Source organism: Salmo salar, chromosome ssa21 (genome assembly GCF_905237065.1).
Source record: "Salmo salar chromosome ssa21, Ssal_v3.1, whole genome shotgun sequence".
NCBI classification, from domain to species: domain Eukaryota; kingdom Metazoa; phylum Chordata; class Actinopteri; order Salmoniformes; family Salmonidae; genus Salmo; species Salmo salar.
The window spans coordinates 13,252,571-13,273,946 of record NC_059462.1 but is presented as its reverse complement, the minus strand read 5'-3'; the positions used below and the strand labels follow the sequence as shown (position 1 = coordinate 13,273,946).

General features: G+C 42.4%; 1 protein-coding gene across 2 annotated transcripts in view; it reads left to right on the top strand.

Annotated features, from left to right (window-relative positions):
- LOC106581831 (kalirin) overlaps window positions 1-21,376 on the top strand; it is a 289,877-nt gene that overhangs the window by 145,516 nt on the left and 122,985 nt on the right. For both annotated transcript variants that reach the window (XM_014164228.2, XM_014164230.2), the window contains exons 10-11: window positions 9,326-9,448; window positions 17,039-17,230. In XM_014164228.2, coding sequence (XP_014019703.1) covers window positions 9,326-9,448; window positions 17,039-17,230 — 315 coding nt within the window. The remainder of the gene's footprint in view (window positions 1-9,325; window positions 9,449-17,038; window positions 17,231-21,376) is intronic.

Here is a 21,376-nt window from a genome sequence, read left to right as displayed (position 1 = left end):
GGCCAAGCTGCCTGCCATCCAGGACCTCTACACCGGGCGGTGTCAGAGGAAGGCCTTAAAAATTGTCAAAGATCCCAGCCACTCCAGTCATAGACTGTTCTCTCTACTACCGCACGGCAAGCGGTACCGGATTGACAAGTCTAGGACAAAAAGGCTTCTCAACAGTTTTTACCCCCAAGCCATAAGATTCCTGAACAGGTAATCAAATGGCTACCCGGACTATTTGCATTGTGTGCCCCCCCAACCCCACTTTTACACTGCTGCTACTCTCTGTTTATCATATATGCATAGTCACTTTAACTATACATTCATGTACATACTACCTCAAGTGACCCGACCAACCGGTGCCCCCGCACATAGGCTAACCGGGCTATCTGCATTGTGTCCCGCCACCCACCACCCACCAACCCCTCTTTTACGCTACTGCTACTCTCTGTTTATCATATATGCAAAGTCACTTTAACCATATCTACATGTACATACTACCTCAATCAGCCTGACTAACGGGTGCCTGTATATAGCCTCGCTACTGTATATAGCCTCGCTACTGTTATTTTTCACTGTCTTTTTACTGTTGTTTTATTTCTTTACTTACCTATTGTTCACCTAATACCTTTTTTGCACTGTTGGTTAGAGCCTGTAAGTAAGCATTTCACTGTAAGGTCTGCATCTGTTGTATTCGGCACATGTGACAAATAAACTTTGATTTGATTTATTCAAACAGATGCCATTTCAAAGGAAACAAGAACTCACTAAGATCAGGTATGACCAATTAGTGTGCGCGGCCAACACACGAAGCATGATGAAATCTGTTGGAAACATTATGCAAAGTACTGAAATTCCAACAGAAGAACGTTGTTTCTTTAAGTTCTCGGAACAAAGGTGAAATCATGACTTTAAATAGAATCATTAGGAAACCTGTAGGAAGCATTATGCTGAAGCACAGAATTTCCCACAGAAGAATGTTGTTTCTTAACGTTCTCTGAACTACTGGAGAACATTCCCATTGTCAAACCAGTTAGAGAAAGTTCCTAGAAAACATTTTGGTAACTTATTATATGTAACCGTATTTAGGACTGTTACGGTGACCGCCACACCTCCAGTCACGAGTCATGACGGCATTCAAATAGACCATTCCATTCTTGTGGGCCGGCTAAGGAGTATTGGTGTCTCTGAGGGCTCTTTGGCCTTGTTTGCTAACTATCTCTCTCAAAGAGTGCAGTGTATAAAGTCAAAACATCTGCTGTCTCAGCCACTGCCTGTCACCAAGGGTGTACCCCAAGGCTCGATCCTAGGTCCCACGCTCTTCTCAATTTACATCAACACCATAGCTCAGGCAGTAGGAAGCTCTCTCATCCATTTATATGCAGATGATACAGTCTTATACTCAACTGGCCCATCCCCGGATTTTCTGTTAAACGCTATACAACAAAGCTTTCTTTGTGTCCAACAAGCTTTCTCTGCCCTTAGTCTTGTTCTGAACACCTCCAAAACAAAGGTCATGTGGTTTGGTAAGAAGAATGCCCTTCTCCCTACAGGTGTGATTACTACCTCTGAGAATTTAGAGGTTGAGGTAGTCACCTCATTCAAGTACTTGGGAGTATGGCTAGACGGTACACTGTCCTTCTCTCAGCACATATCAAAGCTGCAGGCTAAAGTTAAATCTAGACTTGGTTTCCTCTATCGTAATCGCTCCTCTTTCACCCCAGCTGCCAAACTAACCCTGATTCAGATGACTATCCTACCTATGCTAGAATATGGAGACGTAATTTATAGATTGGCAGGTAAGGGTGCTCTCGAGCGGCAAGATCTTTTTTACCATTCGGCCATCAGATTTGCCACCAATGCTCCTTATAGTACACATCACGCACTATGGTCATCTCTGTATACCTGTCGCAAGACCCACTGGTTGATGCTAAAACCCTCTTGCATGAAACCCAAACCGTCTGCGCGCGTGCGCCATCGTGCATAAATGTATTTTGTCCCCCCACACCAAACGAGATCACGACACGCAGGTTAAAATATCAAAACAAACTCTGAACCAATTATATTAATTTGGGGACAGGTCGAGAAACAATAAACATTTATGCCAATTTAGCTAGTTAGCTTACACTTGCTAGCTAATTTGTCCTATTTAGCTAGCTTGCTGTTGCTAGCTAATATTTCCTGGGATATAAACATTGAGTTGTTATTTTACCTGAAATGCACAAGGTCCTCTGCTCTGCCAATTAATCCACACATAAAACGGTCAACCGAATCGTTTCTAGTCATCGCTCTTCCTTCCAGGCTTTTTCTTCTCTTGACTTTATATTGCAATTGGCAACTTTCATAAATTAGGTGCATTACTGCCGCTGACCTTGTTCGTCTTTCAGTCACCCACGTGGGTATAACCAATAAGGAGATGGCACGTGGTTACCTGCTTCTATAAACCAATGAGGATATGGGAGAGGCAGGACTCGATCTGCGTCAGAAATAGAACTGACTTCTATTTTAGCCCTTGGCAACGCAGACGCTTGTTGGCGCAATAATTGAATAATATAGATTTCTACATTTATTTTGCAACGTGAGCGGTGTTGTCAGCCTGTTAGGCCTCATTCCCCCGTATCTTAGATACCTACTGCAGCCCTCATCCTCCACATACAACACCCGTTGTGCCAGTCACATTATGTTAAAAGTTCCCAAAGCACACACATCCATGGGTTGCTCGTCTTTTCAGTTCGCTGCAGCTAGCGACTAGAACGAGCTGCAACAAACACGTAAAAAATCTCTTCATTCAAATACTCAATCATGGACACTCTTACAGACAGTTGTGGCTGCTTTGCGTGACGTATTGTTGTCTCTACCTTCTTGCCCTTTGTGCTGTTGTCTGTGCCCAACAATGTTTGTACCCTGTTTTGTTCTGCTACCATGTTGTGCTCCTGCCATGTTGTGTTGCTACCATGTTGTTGTCATGTTGTGTTGCTACCATGCTGTGTTGTCATGTGTTGCAGCCATGCTATGTTGTCGTCTTAGGTCTCTTTTTATGTAGTGTTGTGTTGTCTCTCTTGTCATGATGTGTGTTTTGTCCTATATTTTTATTTTGTTTATTCTTATTTTTAATCTCAGCCCCCATCCCCGCAGGATGCCTTTTGCCTTTTGGTAGGCCGTCATGGTAAATAAGAATTTGTTCTTAACTGACTTGCCTATTTAAATAAAGGTTAAAAATAAATCAGAATAATAAATTGCACGTGACCGATTAAGTCACGGTAATAAGGCTTATCCAAGTTCTGATGCTGCTGATTGTCATTAGAATCCTACCAAACTTGCTAACTGCCTGGTACTCAGCACTCTATTGTCCCTCTAATCAATGCAAATGTAATCGAGAGTCTAATCAAACACTTCATGAGAGCCCATGGCCTCATGTTTTTACAACATTTCTATAGGCTATGCAATTGCGTGAGAAAACAGAGTTTTAAAGGCCTCTATCAAAAGAGGAGGATCCCATCAGTTTCTATAGGCTAGGCCTACTATATTTATTTCTCAACTTTCCTAATTTAGCAAGTTAGCAAGCAGATTTCTTCTCTTTACAACACAAGTATAGCATGGCTGGCATGAACATTATCAGTGGGAAATCGTCCTCAATTCGCTATGTATGTGCATAGATGACATTTATTTTTTTCTTCCTGCCCGTGTTTTGAGACAGGTGCACGATTGTGGTCCATTTTAAATCAAAACTAATTTCACGCATATATTATTTCGAATATATTTAACAACATTAAATCAAGAATAGTCTGATGGGTGACAATATTAGCCTATCACTTGTGAATTCTATATTACCTCTTGTGAATGATGCCCACCTACATATTTTGATAAGGTTTGTATCATAACTAAAGTGGCCAAATAACTTATTAAAATTAAGCACATTAATCCGCTTTACAATAGGTGTAGAGCCTAACTGGCATACATACACAGTGCGTGAGTTTCAAATTTGGGGTAGATAATTCTTACCATAAAAATGTACTTTTATTATAAAAGCATTACATGCATAATCACATTTGTGGTCACTTTTGAGAATGGTGTTTTCCAATTAATTGATTCCATTTTGGAACATTCGTGCTTACATTGCTGTGCTTATAAGTGATGAAATAGCCTAATAGTTTATCAACATTTTAAATCAAATCAAATTTCATTGATCACATACACGTGTTTAGCAGATGTTATTGCGAGTGTAGCGAAGCTAAACGTTCTGATTTGTTGCGTTAGCCTCATTGCTTTTAAAAGTTTTTTGATGCTAGTGGTTGGATTATTTGGGATCTATGCTTGGAATATTTATTTCTCGCACAGAATAGAATAGGTCAACTTTTGTACTATGGGGGATAGTAGATTGACATAAACTAGTGCATTCGCTGTTCGTTAGGCCTGCTCATCTTGTTGGCTGACGAAAAGTAAATGTGGACAGTTCATTCAACATCTTCAATATGCACCTCAGAATTCGATAAGGACGTGCTCAGTTGTATCCCCGATGTGTCTGTCTTCACTCATAGCCTATGAAAAAGACCCGATTACGTGATGAGCATTGGCTAATAATAATTGAGATATCTGAGCGAGCCATGTGCACACAACCGGGAGAAGGGAATTATAATTATTATATTCAGCCCAAGGGCACAATGGCAACTGGCCACAAAAGGCCTGGATTTTTTTAGGGGGCATTACAGCCACACAAAGGGGATGCCACTAGGAAATTTGAGCAGTATCAAGTGCTTGTCATATTCTGAATGAGAGACTGATGAAGTGTGCAAAAATGCCTTTTTTGCAACTTTTTTCAAATCATCATTAGAATCGCATCATGCAGCCTTAGAATGTATTAAAAATCAAAACATATAGCCCAGAATTTGTATCACATCTAAAGTTGCATAAATAACTCTAAATTAAGCATTTAGGAGGACGTTTTTCTTTGTTAACCGCTCAACACAGAATAGCCGCTGTTTATGTTAATTAACTGTCAATTACTGTGAGACGGGCAGTTATTTGCTTGACAATAACTGTCTGACAGAATTTCATGACCGCCACAGCCCTATCCATGTTCAAACATTTAGGAAATGCTCTGTTAAAGTAATGAAATACCAACAAAATACTTTATTTGTCAAGTTCCTTTAATGTGCTGAGAATGTTCCAAAGCCAAGCAACTATCCTGAACCATTCCCAGAAAGTTGTGGGAAGGTTGTACTCAAAATAAACATAGGACAAACACGCTCTCACCAACCTCTAAAAAACATGCCGTATGGTTCTCAGAACGTTATGTGCTAGCTGGGCATAGTGTAAGTCTAAAAATGATGGTCTTTTCTTTGTTTTACTGCCTCTGTATGCGTCTCAAAGTGCACCCTATTTCCTATACTGTGTCCTACTTTTGACCAGTCCCCATAGGGATCTTGTCAAAAGTAGTGCTCTATATAGGGAATAGGATGCCATTTGGGATGCAGCCTCTGTTTTATCTTTTCTATGGCCATCATATAACCAGGAACTGAGGACTGCTTTCACTTATACACTGTCATAAGAAATAAAACGGTGAAAAGAAAAAGCACTTTTGGCAGCCTCTTCTGTACAGTACATTTTTCAAATGCCTCCTTAGGGGCTTGGATCGTATGTGTATACCAGGAACAATTAACAGATTTAGACCAAGATCATGTTAAGCACCACAATGTTCTCACAAGTGCCACTCTTTCCTATGGACCTCGAGTTTTAATCAAGAAAATAGTCGTCCAGTGGTTTTGCCTGCTGTTTTTCCAGCTTCCTCTGTTTTCTTTTATGGTCCTGTTTACTTTTATGGTTTTGTCCAGGGCATCTTTGTTTTTATGCATTGGGCTTCTGGTGAATAATGTTCTTGCGTACTACTTTTCCAGGAAACTGTAATTTTCATGTACTGTACTTTTCCTCTGATTTGTCAGTGATATGGGGCTTCAGCATCACAAACACAGGTTGCATCTAACTATTGAAGAACTCGACTAAACTAAACGTTTCTGCAACTACCTCCCCCTAACAAGCAACGTTTGAAATATGTTCTACCCTCTTGTGGCTTTGAGTCAGTGACTCTTATCATGGACCCCTAGGCTCTGGTCAAAAGTAGTGCACTAAATAATGAATAATAGGGTATTATTTCAGAGTCCAATATTTCAAGCCCACTTCCTCATCATCATAACTAGCATATCATCTTGGTGTTGAGTGACTGCTGAGACATCACGAGACTGATGGCACATCCCAAATGGCTGGCACCCTATTCCCTATTTATTGCACTACTTTTGACCAGCGTCGTATGGGCTACATAGGGAATAATCCAGAAGTGACCCTCCTGTCTGAGGCATGGTATCCTCAGACAGATAATATATTACATGTATCTCTTATAATAATCTCTTCTATTCTCACCCCTTTCCATGTTCGTGTGAAAATGTTTTACCATGTTCGAGCCAGGCTACTTTTAGACTCCTGCTTGTTCCTGTGCATGCAGCAACTCTAATCAGTCAGGGGAAAACAAGAGTTGTCTGCTCAGCCACTGACATGTTTATTAAACATTCCTGTACACCACACGCAATCAGAGGACCCTTCGGATCTCCTACTATACACACACACACACACACACACACACACACACACACACACACACACACACACACACACACACACAAGCACATGCACGCACGCACAAACACACCCACCCACCCACACACACTCACATGCAACTATACACACACGCGCAGGCAAGCGCACGCACACAAACACACCCACCCACACACACACTCACATGCAATTATACACACACGCCGGCAAGCAAACGCGATCAAGACAGGGAGGCTATACTTGAGGACAACACAGGATAACAAGATAATTGAAGTGGGGCAGTACAGGCAATCTTTAGTTTCACATTCCCTCAAATGACCATAGAGAGAGTTATTAGAAAAGGGAATAAAAAAACAGACCTGGGTTCAAATAGTACTTGAAATCTTTCAAATATGTTAAGTGTTTGCTCTAGCCTGCCTAGAGTGCCAGGTGGGCGGGGTTTACCATTTTGGGACTATTCTATTGGTTCCATTGCACCAGGCAAGCTCAATCGAGCACGGAGAAAATATTTGAAATGATTTAGAATAGTGCTTGAACTCAGGTCTGCCAGAGAATGGTAAAAGCCACTGCCACAGGGTGCTGCTCTGCTGTGCTCTGTTTCAGCCAGATGCTGTTTGCTTATACCCACAGGGACACGCAACACAAATCCACACAGATGATCTCATCTTATGACCTCTCAACTATTCATTAACATCTCGCACTGTAAATTCTGCTGCGCTGGGTATTCTGACGACCATGTTTAGTCACGCAACAGTTTCAATTTGAACTCTAGAGGGGAGTTATGCGAAGTTCACAGCACTCTTTGTCTACTCTTTCCAATGCACATTTGGCTTCCTTCTCATTGACTGCCATCGAGATATATAACTTAAAGTGAAAGTATTCCCAGGCTAAGTAAAAGCCCAGCATCAGGAGAGAATGACGCTATTGGATATTTCAGAGACCCTCCATACTTTGGATGAAGCGGTTCACAAAACCACCTCTTCCTCCTTGAAGATAGACTGCTGTCGTGATATAGGCTGACAGAGTGACAGTGGTGTGTCTTCCCCTGGAACCCAACATGCCTGTCTCTTGTACAGTCGTGGCCAAAAGTTTTGAGAATGACACAAATATTAATTTTCACAAAGTTTGCTGCTTCAGTGTCTTTAGATATTTTTGTCAGATGTTACTATGGCATACTGAAATATAATTACAAGCTTTCCTTAAGTGTCAAAGGCTTTTATTGACAATTACATGAAGTTGATGCAAAGAGTCAATATTTGCAGTGTTGACCATTCTTTTTCAAGACCTCTGCAATCCGCCCTGGCATGCTGTCAATTTACTTCTGGGCCACATCCTGACTGATGGCAGCCCATTCTTGCATAATCAATGCTTGGAGTTTGTCAGAATTTGTGGGTTTTTGTTTGTCCACCCGCCTCTTGAGGATTGACCTCAAGTTCTCAACGGGATTAAGGTCTGGGGAGTTTCCTGGCCATGGGCCCAAAATATCAATGTTTTGTTCCCCAAGCCACTTAGTTATCACTTTTGCCTTATGGCAAGGTGCTCCATCATGCTGGAAAAGGCATTGTTCGTCACCAAACTGTTCCTGGATGGTTGGGAGAAGATGCTCTCGGAGGATGTGTTGGTACCATTCTTCATTCATGGCTGTGTTCTTAGGCATAACTGTGAGTGAGCCCACTCCCTTGGCTGAGAAGCAACCCCACACATGAATGGTCTCAGGATGCTTTACTGTTGGCATGACACAGGACTGATGGTAGCGCTCACCTTGTCTTCTCCAGACAAGCTTTTTCCCGGATGCCCCAAACAATCGGAAAGGGGATTCATCAGAGAAAATGACTTTACCCCAGTCCTCAGCAGCTCCATTAGCAGAATATCAGTCTGTCCCTGATGTTTTTCCTAGAGAGAAGTGGCTTCTTTGCTGCCCTTCTTGACACCAGGCCATCCTCCAAAAGTGTTCGCCTCACTGTGCATGCAGATGCACTCCCACCTGCCTGCTGCCATTCCTGAGCAAGCTCTGAACTGGTGATGCCCCGATCCCGCAGCTGAATCAACTTTAGGAGACGGTCCTGGCGCTTGCTGGACTTTCTTGGGCACCCTGAAGCCTTCTTCACAGCAATTGAACCGCTCTCCTTGAAATTCTTGATGATCCGATAAATGGTTGATTTGGTTGCAATCTTACTGGCAGCAATATCCTTGCATGTGAAGCCCTTTTTGTGCAAAGCAATGATGACGGCACGTGTTTCCTTGCAGGTAACCATGGCTGACAGAGGGAAGAACAATGATTCCTAGCACCACCCTCCTTTTGAAGCTTCCAGTCTGTTATTCGAACTCAATTAGCATGACAGAGTGATCTCCAGCCTTGTCCTCGTCAACACTCACACCTGTGTTAACGAGAGAATCACTGACATGTCAGCTGGTCCTTTTGTGGCAGGGCTGAAATGCAGTGGAAATGTTTTGGGGGGGATTCAGTTCATTTGCATGGCAAAGAGGGACTTTGCAATTAATTGCAATCCATCTGATCACTCTTCATAACATTCTGGAGTATTTGCAAATTGCCATCATACAAACTGAGGCAGCAGACTTTGTGAAAATTTATATTTGTGTCATTCTCAAAACTTTTGGCCATGACTGTACAGTGTGAGTCTTGCCTCCTTTGGAGCTAGGGGTTGAGGGCAGGAACATGAGCTGATCAGAACATTGGTTAACATGAGTGTCTTTCTGTCTGTCTTGTGTACAGGTGATGGACTGGATAGAGAACCACGGAGAAGCATTCCTCAGCAAACACACAGGCGTGGGCAAGTCCCTCCACCGCGCCAGGGCACTGCAAAAACGGCACGACGACTTTGAGGAGGTGGCACAGGTGAGAGTACCACTATGTGTGCCGATGAGGACATTTTAATAGTGCTAATGGTTTGTCCTGGTGGGAATCTCCTCCCCACATTTTTGAGTAGGCTCCCCGGTGATTTCCCCCTAGGTACAGATCTAGGATCAGCCTCCCCTCTCCCAATCCTAACCTTAACCACTAGTGGGGGAAATACAAAGCTGACCCAAGATGAACGTGTATGGGCAACTTCCCCCTACTCTGTTAACCTCTATGGGCTAGGTGGGACGCAAGCGTCCCACCCGTGGTGCACTCCATCAACAGCAGGTGCATTTCAAGAGCGGCAAATTTGAATCCAAATAAATGTCAAAATTCAAATTTTTCAAACATACAACTATTTTACACCCTTTGAAAGATAAACATCTCCTTAATCTAACCACGTTTTACGATTTCAAAAAGGTTTTACGGCGAAAGCATAAATTTAGAGTATGTTAGGACAGTACATTTACAAGAGTTGTGTGTAATGTTGTGCCAATTCAAAGACAGGCGTCACCAAAACCATAAATCAGCTAAGATTATGCACTAACCTTTTACAATCTCCAACAGATGACACTCCTAGGACATTGTGTTAGACAATGCATGCATTTTTAGTTCTATCAAGTTCATATTTATATCCAAAAACAGCGTTTTACTGTGGCGTTGATGTTCAATAACCGGCATTCAAGTCAGCACCACAAATTAAATAATTAAAATTAGAAAACATTGGTAAAATATTATATTGTCATTTAAAGAATTATAGATTTACATCTCTTGAACGCAATCAACTTGCCAGATTTAAAAATAACCTTACTGGGAAATCACACTTTGCAATAATCTGAGCACTGCGCCCAGAAAAATAAGCGTTGCGATACAGACTAGCCGCCATGTTGGGGAGATCTAAAATCTAAAATACTATGTAAATAATCCATTACCTTTGATTCTCTTCATCAGATGTCACTTCCAGGTATCACAGGTCCATAACGAATGTAGTTTTGTTCAAAAAAGCTCATCATTTATGTCCAAAAATCTCCGTCTTGTTAGCACATGATCTAAGCCCGCCGGACTTCACTTCATGAACGAGGGGAAAAAATATATTTACGTTCGTTCAAACATGTCAAACGTTGTATAGCATAAATCTTTAGGGCCTTTTTTAACCAGAACATGAATAATATTCAAGGTGGACGAATGCATTCTCTTTTATAACGTATTGGAACGAGGGTACCCAACATGAACTCGCGCGCCAGGTGTCTAATGGGCCATCATCTTGTTCGGTCAGATCTCCCTCCAGAAGACTCAAAACACTTTGTAAAGGCTGTTGACATCTAGTGGAAGCAATAGGAAGTGCCAAAATATTCCTCAGCCCCTGTGTTTTTCAATGGCATAGGTTTAAAGGTAATACAACACATCAGGTATCCACTTCCTGTCAGAAAATGTCTCAGGGTTTTGCCTGCCAAATGAGTTCTGTTATACTCACAGACACCATTCAAACAGTTTTAGAAACTTTAGGGTGTTTTCTATCCATATATAATAAGTATATGCATATTCTAGTTACTGGGTAGGATTAGTAACCAGATTAAATCGGGTACATTTTTTTATCCAGCCGTGCAAATACTGCCCCCTAGCCCCAACAGGTTAAGGCTGTGGATGGCATTTTTAGATTGAAATGCCTCATCAACTGTAGCCTCGGTACCAGTCTCTTTAGCAATCTTCAAATATGAATATTCTATCATTAATGAGCCCGAGGAGATCAGAGGATTTGATCCTTATTCGATAACCCTCGCAGCTATCATCCAATCACAATGGTTATGCAAGTTAGACTGATAGGAAAATGTTCTAACTTAATTCATACATATGATTGGAAACATTTTAACATTGGGCATTGTGACATAATACATTTCATTGTGAACATAAATATTGGGCGTGGGGAGAATAGAGGAATCCTTGTTTATTGCATTTCTACCACCAGCCAATGTGATCACATCACACCAGAGAAGCTCTGGCCATTCAAACTTCCCAGCCATTTCATTGTGAACGCTGTAGCCTATTTTATATCCAGCAAGCAAGATCAAGGTGCTTCTTTCCTCATATATATATATATATATATATATATATATATATATATATATATATATATATATATATATACAGTATATACTGTATTTATATTTCATCGCTCAAAATATGGGACCAAACTATATTGCTACTTCTGGGACACGCATTGGGCTAGGCTACTGGTTCAAGAGCTGTAAGAGGAATAGAGAGAGGAAGAGAGAGAGAGGCCAGTGGAGATGCCAGCCCGAGATGCATGAATTGTGCAAGAAGGGAACAGAGAAGTGTACGTTAGAAGTGAATTCATAGGCTGGTCTATTAATCCACCATTCGTATGCTAGCCTATATATTTTAGCCTACAGTGATTTTAGACAACCACCACCTGTGCTATGCAAGCCAGAGACAAAACAGTATTTTGCTCTGATGCACGTTTTGTGCCAATGAATTAAAGTGGAACATCGCCAAATGCGTCAGTTGAATTAAATGTGCAATAGAAAAGAAAAGTGCCTAGGCCTCTGGCTGTTGACGTAGGCAACAGATCGCAAAGCAGGGAATGCCCATTACCCGCTGAGCTCGTTTTTAGGAAATGGGAAGTTCACTTTCTCATCCATAAACACATATCAAGTACACTATTATGATCACATTTCCTCAATTGAAATATTAGACCTATGGGGACACCTGTAGCCTATATTTAGCAGCCAATCATGAGTGATCATTGTATCCTTTGATCGTCTAGATCCAAGGACATATCTTCCTCTAGAATAAGTCACTTGCTTGGATAATAACGTCATAACCAACTTCTCTAGTAATACTATCGCTGTCCCTCTCTCCCCCCTTCAAACTTTCCTTGTCAATTAATTTGATAGGCAACATTATTTTAGCATTAGGCTATGCTATAATGTAGCCTAGACCTACCTACTGATGGACTTGAAGGTGAGCCTAGGTTTTGAATACATTTGTGTGATTAGTGTGTGTCTGAGGTGCGCTGGTGGCTTTGATTAATTTTAGGTCATTTTAGTGTGTGTGTGTGTGTGTGTGTGTGTGTGTGTGTGTGTGTGTGTGTGTGTGTGTGTGTGTGTGTGTGTGTGTGTGTGTGTGTGTGTGTGTGTTCGCTAATTCTCTCTATGTCTTTTCAGGAAGTTTCCTAAAGTAGCCTGTCTGGACTCCATCTCTTAATAAGAGAGGAGGGACAAGAAATATAAGCTTTTTTTGTTGTTTTTGTATGTAAGGAAGTCGTGCTTCTGTGGTTACACAGTGCCCCATGGTGGCATAATGATCATCATATGTGCGAGGAATGAGGACAGGTGCGAGTTTTGCATTTCTTTCCTGCATACTCCCTCTTGATTCTGGAAAAAGTTGCAACCCTAAAAGCAGTACTTGCGAGATAATACAGATGTGAGCTTATAATTTGAGTCAGTTTGCTTCTCCAGGAAATGTATCCTGCAGAAACCGCAGGAAATGTGAATAATTAACGGTTATTTTGGTCAGGGTTGATACAAAGCCGGAAGTCTGATTCAAAGTGGAAATTACAAATCCTTTTTAAACCTGAAATACTTGACAAGTTTTACATTTCCTTCATTTCAGGAAAGTTCTCTTGCAACAGGTTGATCAAATTAAGATCCTACATGTGTATCTGATACCACCCGGCTTCCCAGCAAGATAGGAAAATGTTAGAATCACCAGGCACATTTCTTCCACTTTGCTAACTTCCTGAGTGTAACCATAGCAGCATGAGCCGTGACTAGTGATAACAGCAGTGTTTAGGGCTGAGTTTTAATGGTAAAAGGATGTGTAATCCAGGTATTATGGCAATATTTTAGCCCCTCCGATGATGGATTGGCTTGATTTGGGTCATACGGTTTGCCACTTTTTCAAGATGGACGTCTTTCTTCAGGGCAAGCCAAAGTCTGGGCCCTGTTCAAAACTAGTGCACTATATAGGGAATAGAGTGCCATTTGGGACGCAACCTGAGAGGCTGGTCCAGACTTAGATCTGAATATCAGACTCCACATTCTTTATCCTATTTTCCACCAATTAAATTCTCTCTGGGGAAGTGTAAGAGATGAGGATGTTTAATTCACTCCTACTCCTGCAGAATGGATCAAATGGCTTACTGAATCAAATAAAGCGCTTCATATTGGAATATGTTAGATTTTAGCTCATTAAGATATGTACATATGGCACCATCATCTTCCCAAGACACCTTATCAAAGGAGATTGGCGCACAAACCTTTATTTGATATTCTACATAATATATCATTGAGCAATTTGAGGAATAAAAAAAATATGATGACACCCTAATGACACCACATTGAAATGTTATTAAATCAGAAGGATTGTGCTCAGACTAAATCTGCCTCTTTAACTGGCTCAAATATAATGCCATTGTAGATGAAAACCCCCCCTAAATAGCCTGGATGACACGAATAGTGCAGCTCCCTCTCTAATGATTGGCCTCTGATGTATTCCACCAACAAAACATGCGATGGGGGTATTTGTTTAGGCTGAGCCCTTCTTAATAGGATGAGAGAAAGAGAGAGAGAGAGAGAGAGAGAGAGAGAGAGGGGCGAGAAACAGAGAGAGGGCAAGAAAGAGAGAGAGGGCGAGAAAGAGGCTGAAAGAGAGGGCGAAAGAGAGAGGGCAAAAGAGATAGGGAGGAAGTGAAAGGGTGAAAAAGAGTAGGACAAAAGAGAAAGGCAAAGATTTAAAACAGGACACAGTAGAAGTGAGTGTCATGTCTAGGGCTAACACCATGTATTAGAGGATGGACGACTTTGGGCTTGGCTACAGTCTAAATCTACTGTTCAGAATCCTGCTTTTCCACTTCTGAAGGAAGAGTTGTGCATCACAGTTTATAGCCTCGAGACAAAGTAGTCCTTGGTACATTTGAGTCCACTGTCAACACCGTGCCCAGACAGATAGCCAGACAACCAGGACTTTGAGTTAAATAAGAGTCTCCCTACTCCCTCACAACCTATTTCTCACAATACCTTTGCTCCTCCTCTTTCTCTTCATCTTCAACCAAAGTTTTTTCCTCTTTCATATGGAGAGAGCGAGAGAGAGAGGCACAGAGCTTTTGTTTCTGGCATCATGCTCATGAAAGTCCTGCGCGTGCAACAGATTGAATAAAAGCGATACAGAGGGAATCCAGCATAGTATTAAAAAAGACTAGAGACAAAGATAGGGAGGGAGGGAGGGAGGGATGAATCCACGTCAGCCCAGCCAACTCTGTGAGGGGAAAGCCTGCATGGAGTTATTGATTTTCACCTCTCTGGAGGGAGAAGAGAAGACAGACCAAAGACAGAGAAGGAGTTGTTCTGATGGGATGAAATGTGTGTGCTGCCTAGGCCTTCTGCTGCTGTGTGGAATACACCCAACACACCACTTTGGCTCCCAAATGGCACCCTTTTCCCTATATAGGGCACTACTTTTGACCAGAGCCCTAAGGACCTTGGTCAAAAGTAGTGCTAAAACACAGCAGCGTTGCAGTTCTTGACATAAACCGGTGCAGCTGGCACGTAACTACCATACCCCGTTCAAAGGCACTTAAATCTTTTGTCTTGCCCATTCACCCTCTGAATGGCACACATACACAATCCATGTCTCAATTGTCTCAAGGCTTTCAAATCCTTCTTTAACCTGTCTCCTCCCCTTCATCTACAATGATTGAAGTGGATTTAACGAGTGACGTCAATAAGGGATTATAGCTTTCACCTGGGTTCATCAGTCTATGTGATGGAAAGAGCAGGTGTTCCTAATGTTTAATAGACTCATTGTACACTGAGTGTATATGTGCCATTCAGAGGGTGAATGGGCAAGGCAAAATATTTTAAGTGTCTTTGGACGGGGTATGGTAGTAGGTGCCAGGTGCATCGGTTTGTGTCAAGAACTGCAACGATGCTGGGTTTTCAACCGTTTCCAGTTTGTATCAAGAATGGTCCACCACCCAAAGGACATCCAGCCAACTTGAAACAACAGTGGGGAGCATTGGAGCCAACATGGTGCAGCATCCCTGTGGAACGCTTTCGACACCTTGTAGTGTCCATGCCCCAACAAATCTAGGCTGTTCTGAAGGCAAAAAGGGGGTTGCAACTCAATATTAGTAAGGTGTTCCTAATGTTTTGTACACTCAGCATATACATATATATATGTATATATATGTGTATATGTATATGTGTATATGTATATGTATATATATATATATATATGTATATGTGTATATGTATATGTATATATATATGTGTATATGTATATGTGTATATGTATATATATATATATATATATATATATATGTATATATATATGTGTGTATATATATATGTGTATATATATATGTGTATATATATATGTATATATATATATATATGTATATATATATGTGTATATATATATATGTGTATATATATATGTGTATATATATATGTGTATATGTATATATATGTATATATATATGATATATATATATGTGTATATATATATGTGTATATGTATATGGGCGCTCCAAATGTAATCCTGTTTACTGTATCCATGTCCATTGAATTGACCCTCCACTGTACGCCGTATAATGCGCTGACCCTCTCCATTCACTGGGAATCAATTAGATTTGGGCCAGAGCTAATGCCAATGTGATACAGAGACTGTGTGTAAAAGTGGGATTCTGCTTTATTTGGAAAGAATTGATGGATTGTGATATTTTGACGGCGTGAAAAAGACAGACACGGCAGATAAGGAGACAGATACGGTAGGAGTTTATTTACGTGACTGTGATTATGATTTGGCTCATAGTGACAGACAAACAGGGCAGACATCTCCAGGTAGTGGGTCACTGGGTCAGGGTCCGTCTCTATTCCTAAATGGACCAGGATGCATCACAAATGACACCCTATACCGTTTATAGTGCACTACTTTTGACCAGAGCGCTGCACTCTGGTCAAAGGTAGTGCACTATATAGGGAATAGGGTACCCTTTGGCCCAGTGAATGTGACTCACTGCCACGACCTTACAGAAGGTTACCAGGTCCCGAGCCATGGGGCCATCCCATTCAAACCGGATCAGCACGGTGTTACATGCTATGTGTTATCTAGCCGTTCATCTGTCCTGCCCTAATGGCTGTTGCTTTACTGACTTGGTCTCCACTGTTGTGTCCGTCCAGAGACCACACTTGTCCCCTGCCAGGCTGTGGGATTAGCACGTATGGAAGATAGCCAGGGATTTACCCTACCACTTGCACCGATAGCCCTGCTGTATATGTGTGAATGGAGCTGTTTTTGGGGCAGTTTAGTGGAGGCGCCAATCGGAGAGAGAGGTCCTGTCTGTCTCTGGCGGTGGAGGAGAGTGAGACATCAGAGTGCAGCAGTCAGTCAAAGCGTGCGGAGACAGAGTGCAGACAAACAGACACAATTCTCTACCAACTCAAAAGGCCTCAGCTTTGCAGTAGTCGGTCCCTGCAGAGAGCAGAGACTTTAGACCGATATAGTTCTTTACCTACTTGTGTTGTCCTCATCTAATTGAGCTGCCTGCTTGTCTTCTCTGGGTACCAGAACACCTACACCAACGCAGACAAGCTCCTGGAGGCGGCAGAGCAGCTGGCCCAGACTGGGGAATGTGACCCGGAGGAGATCTACAAAGCAGCGCGACACCTGGAGGTCAGGATCCAAGACTTTGTCCGGCGGGTGGAGCAGAGGAAACTGCTGCTGGACATGTCGGTCTCCTTCCACACCCACACCAAAGAGGTAAGACATTTGACCCCCGACCCCAAACCCACATGACCTGTGGGATGGATCACTTTCTACTGTATGTCTGGGAAGTTCTGGGGTTCAGTGACCCCTTTTCCTTTTTATTTATGCATAGTGTGGTATGATAGAATGGGAGTGGATGTGGTAGGATGCAGTAGCCTTGTCGGTCTACCTTCAACACCCACACTAAAGATGCAAGAGCCCTGATCTAAAGGACCTTCAGGATGGTTTACTCTCTCTGTCTTCAAGAGCATAATGGGGTCTAGTGACCTTTGTTTTGAAGTGGATTTTTCTTTTCACTTTATTGAGACTGTACTGAAATCAGACAGGGAGACAGGTAAGTAAGTGGAAGAAACAATGTAGAGGGGTGGCGCCGGGGATTGAACCCCAGGCTCCGGTGGGGAGTGCATAAAGAAAGGGTGGTTATCACTAGACCACGGGCTCTGCAATACTACCCCTTCTTTATGCATGTACAAAATATTACCGTAAGTGGCAGTGGATGTGGTTGGGTTTAAGATGCAGTAAGTTGGCAAGGGGTTGAGGCTCGAGTTAATGCAGCCTCAGATGCCCGTCTGTGAGTGTCACTGATCACTACAGACAGACAGACAGGGCAGACATACCAGTCCTTAAGAGAGGATCACACCAAGATTACTAAGGTATGCAGGGAGTCTTTGCTCTACTTAGCGCAGCCTGATCCATGCCAGTTGTGAGCCAGCCAAGGGCTAAACTGGAGACTTCAGGAAGACAGTGTGGGTGTCCCCCAAATGGCACCCTATTCCCTATATAGTGCACTACTATAGCCCATATCCCTGGTCAAAAGTAGTGTGCTAGAAAATGAATAAAGGTGCCCACCATCTCCCCTCTACAAATGGCTATACCTTGAGCCTGATTTTGTGATGTTACAGTGATCTATGAGAGGCAGTGGGGATGTGGCTTTAGGAGTCGCAGCTGCTCCACACAGCGTGGAGCAGAGGGTGACTAGGGAGAGTGATTGTTGAAGTATCTTAGCGGCTGACTCTCACTGATGGGAAAGGAAACGCTCAGACTGAGGAAATATAGTGGTCAAAATGGCAATGATTTGAAAATGGCACATTTTACGGGGCATGTATACAGCTGATATTAAACTTTGCTACTTTTTTTTAAGCCTAAGTCTCCACCTTGTACTATTTCCAACAGCTACTCCCTAATCTTTTGCAAAGCCTATTTGGTTGGAGTAATTGACTGGCTGGCTCCCGGCTACATGATCCAGTATGGTAGATTGCTTATGGATGATGATGGGATCTGTGGGATCACTCTGGCAGTCAACAGTAGATATTTGTATTGGAGTTAAGCAAAGGGAAGTGGTAATGCCGTGGGACACCAGAGCTGGATATGAAGTAGCGGTCACATAGAACATGCCTGTTAACAGTGACCAACAGGGCCACTTGGCCCCAAGAAGTGGTCTCCACTTGGACAGCTCTGGGCTGCATCCTAAATAGCACCTTATTCCCTACCTAATGGACTACTTTTTGACCAAAGCCTCTAGTCAAAAGTAGTGCACTATGTAGGGAATAGGTATTTGGGATGTAGACCATGAAACGTTGTTGGACTCTGATAGAACAGAAAAATATATTTGGCTTTAAGGGGCTTTGAGAGCTTGGCTTGAAGATGCAAACAAACGTATGCCAAGAATGGCCTGAGATAAGACTCCTAGGGTTTGAGTGTTATCCTGAAAGCCAAGGCCACATCCATGATTAATGTAGAGACCAATCCTGCATCCCAAATGGCACCCTATTCCCTATAGTGTACTACTTTTGACCAGAGCCCAATTGCACTGATCAATAGTGCACTACATAGGGAATAAGGAGACATTTGGGACACAGTCCAAACCCCACTGTATAGGGCTGGTCAGTGGTAGTAGCCCACTAGAGGAGATGGCATTGCTTTTTAAAAGCCTAATGACACGACATGGTCAGATTGCCAAGGGCACACTCACTGCATCGGATGTGTCGCTAATGCCAACAAATCAACACTGGCTCAACTGACAATTACTGACAACTTCTAACTTTGGTGTTTCCTGTCAAGAGGAAGTTTTGTCGATTTTTGTATATTCTCATCTCACGTAAATCAAAACGATGCGCTCCGCCCAGGCATTTTTGATTTTACGAAGGCGTAGTCACTCCTTACCCCTCTGTAAAGTATGACGAGGCATCTTTTTCATTTCCCTAATGCGTTGTCTCCTCGGCTGCGTCCGCCTTCAGCTTGCGTTTATGTTTTTGCCTTTATATCAATTGGCATTTAATATACTTTCTACCAGAGCAACAGAAAGCAGCAATTAGCTTACAAGAAGGAATGCTTGTGGCTGCTGTGCCGTGCAGGAAGAGGGTAATTTTCATTCTGGAGAATGGTCTACATGGAGACATACTGTAGGCTGCATACCAAATGGCACGCCGTTCCGCCTTACCATGGGGTCTGGTCAAAAGTAGTGCACTATATAGGGAATAGGGTGCCATTTGGGACGCTATCGTGCTGGTCTTCGGCAGGCTGCTGGGCGGCTGACTGAGTGCTAGGTCGAGCTGCACCATCAAGCAGACGAGGAAAGCAATCGGAGCCGTGATTTAGCAATCACAGGGAGGACTGTTGGGAAGCCTCTGTCTGTCCGCCACATGGTTGGGACACAAAAAGACAAACGGCTGTCCCAAATGGCGCCCTATTCCCTATATAGAGCACTACATTTGACCAGGGCCCGTAGGGGTCCAAATGGCTCATTTATGTGTCCGTTTAGGTTCCTTGATGTTGTATGCTCTTAGAGAATGTTATCAGTGCCTTTTGATTGCCCCAAATTCATTTCAAACAGGCATTTTAGTGTTCGGTATTACAAATATAGTGTAAATGTAGTTGCTATAGTAATTTACAATTATACCTGTTGGAATGTCTTACCTCACTTCCGGGTTAAATTAGATAATGAGATATTGGCATTCAACTAATTTTACTCCTGGCTCATGGATGAACAAACAAAGTGAATGAAAGCATCTGTAGAATAGAAGTCACAGGATATTCCTAGCTCATATGCTTAACATTTAGAAGTATGGCATATATGTATATGTGTATAGTCTATTACAATACTACAAAGCCAGGAATCCTGTAATATTGTAATAGACTCTATTGTAATAGCACAGAATTACAACTGCTGTGGCACAACCTATTTCACCCTAATCCCATGTCTGTACTCAGGTTTACGGTGAAATCAGTGTGTAAGTGTGAAGTGTGTGTTTGTACTGTACATTCTATAACAGTAATCCAAACCCGGGATTACAACTGCTGTGTCACAACCTATTTTATCCTAATTCAGGTTTATGGTGAAATCTGTGTGTAAGTGTGTGGTAGCTGTTTGTGTCTGTCATGCCCAGTGCAGCACAGCACAGCCAGGGTCCTTCAGCTAGAGCAGGAGTCACACAGAGAAGCACGTTCAATTCTGAGCGTGCTCAGATCAGTCATGGGGAGCAGTTACCATGGGAACCACAGAGACGGCAACCTCTGCTTTATGGATTTTGTTAACCCTTTGAGACTCAGAGAGAATTCCGTCTGTATCTGCATGATATGATAGGTTCTTGTGAAAATGATGGCGGTGGTTTTGTCCCAAATGGGACCCGATTCCCTATATAGTGCACTACTGTTGACCAGAGCCCTATATGGGAATAGGGTGCCATTTGGGATGCATGCAGTATGTCACTGGAGAGAGATGACATTCTTAGTATCTTGGAAGGTGTTTTTGTGGTTCCTGGAATACAATTTGTCTGTTAGTGTTTTTTTAATGTTTTGTTATATGTTTTGTTCTAACTTATCTTACAATGTATCTTACAAGTACAATGATATCTGATGATTCAATGATTAGCTTGTTTTCTCCCTCACTGCCATGCTTTAGACAACACTTGAAGTGCTCTTGTTGTAGTGCTCGCCATCTTCCAATTATCTATTGATGAACACTTTTTTAAATTTTATTTAACTAGGCAAGTCAGTTAAGAACCAGTTCTTATTTTACAATGACGGCCTACCCCGGCCAAACCCTCCCCTAACCCGGACGAAGCCCTATGGGACTCCGGATCACGGCCGGTTGTGATACAGCCCGGGATCGAACCAGGGTCATGCAGAAAAGCAGTGCCT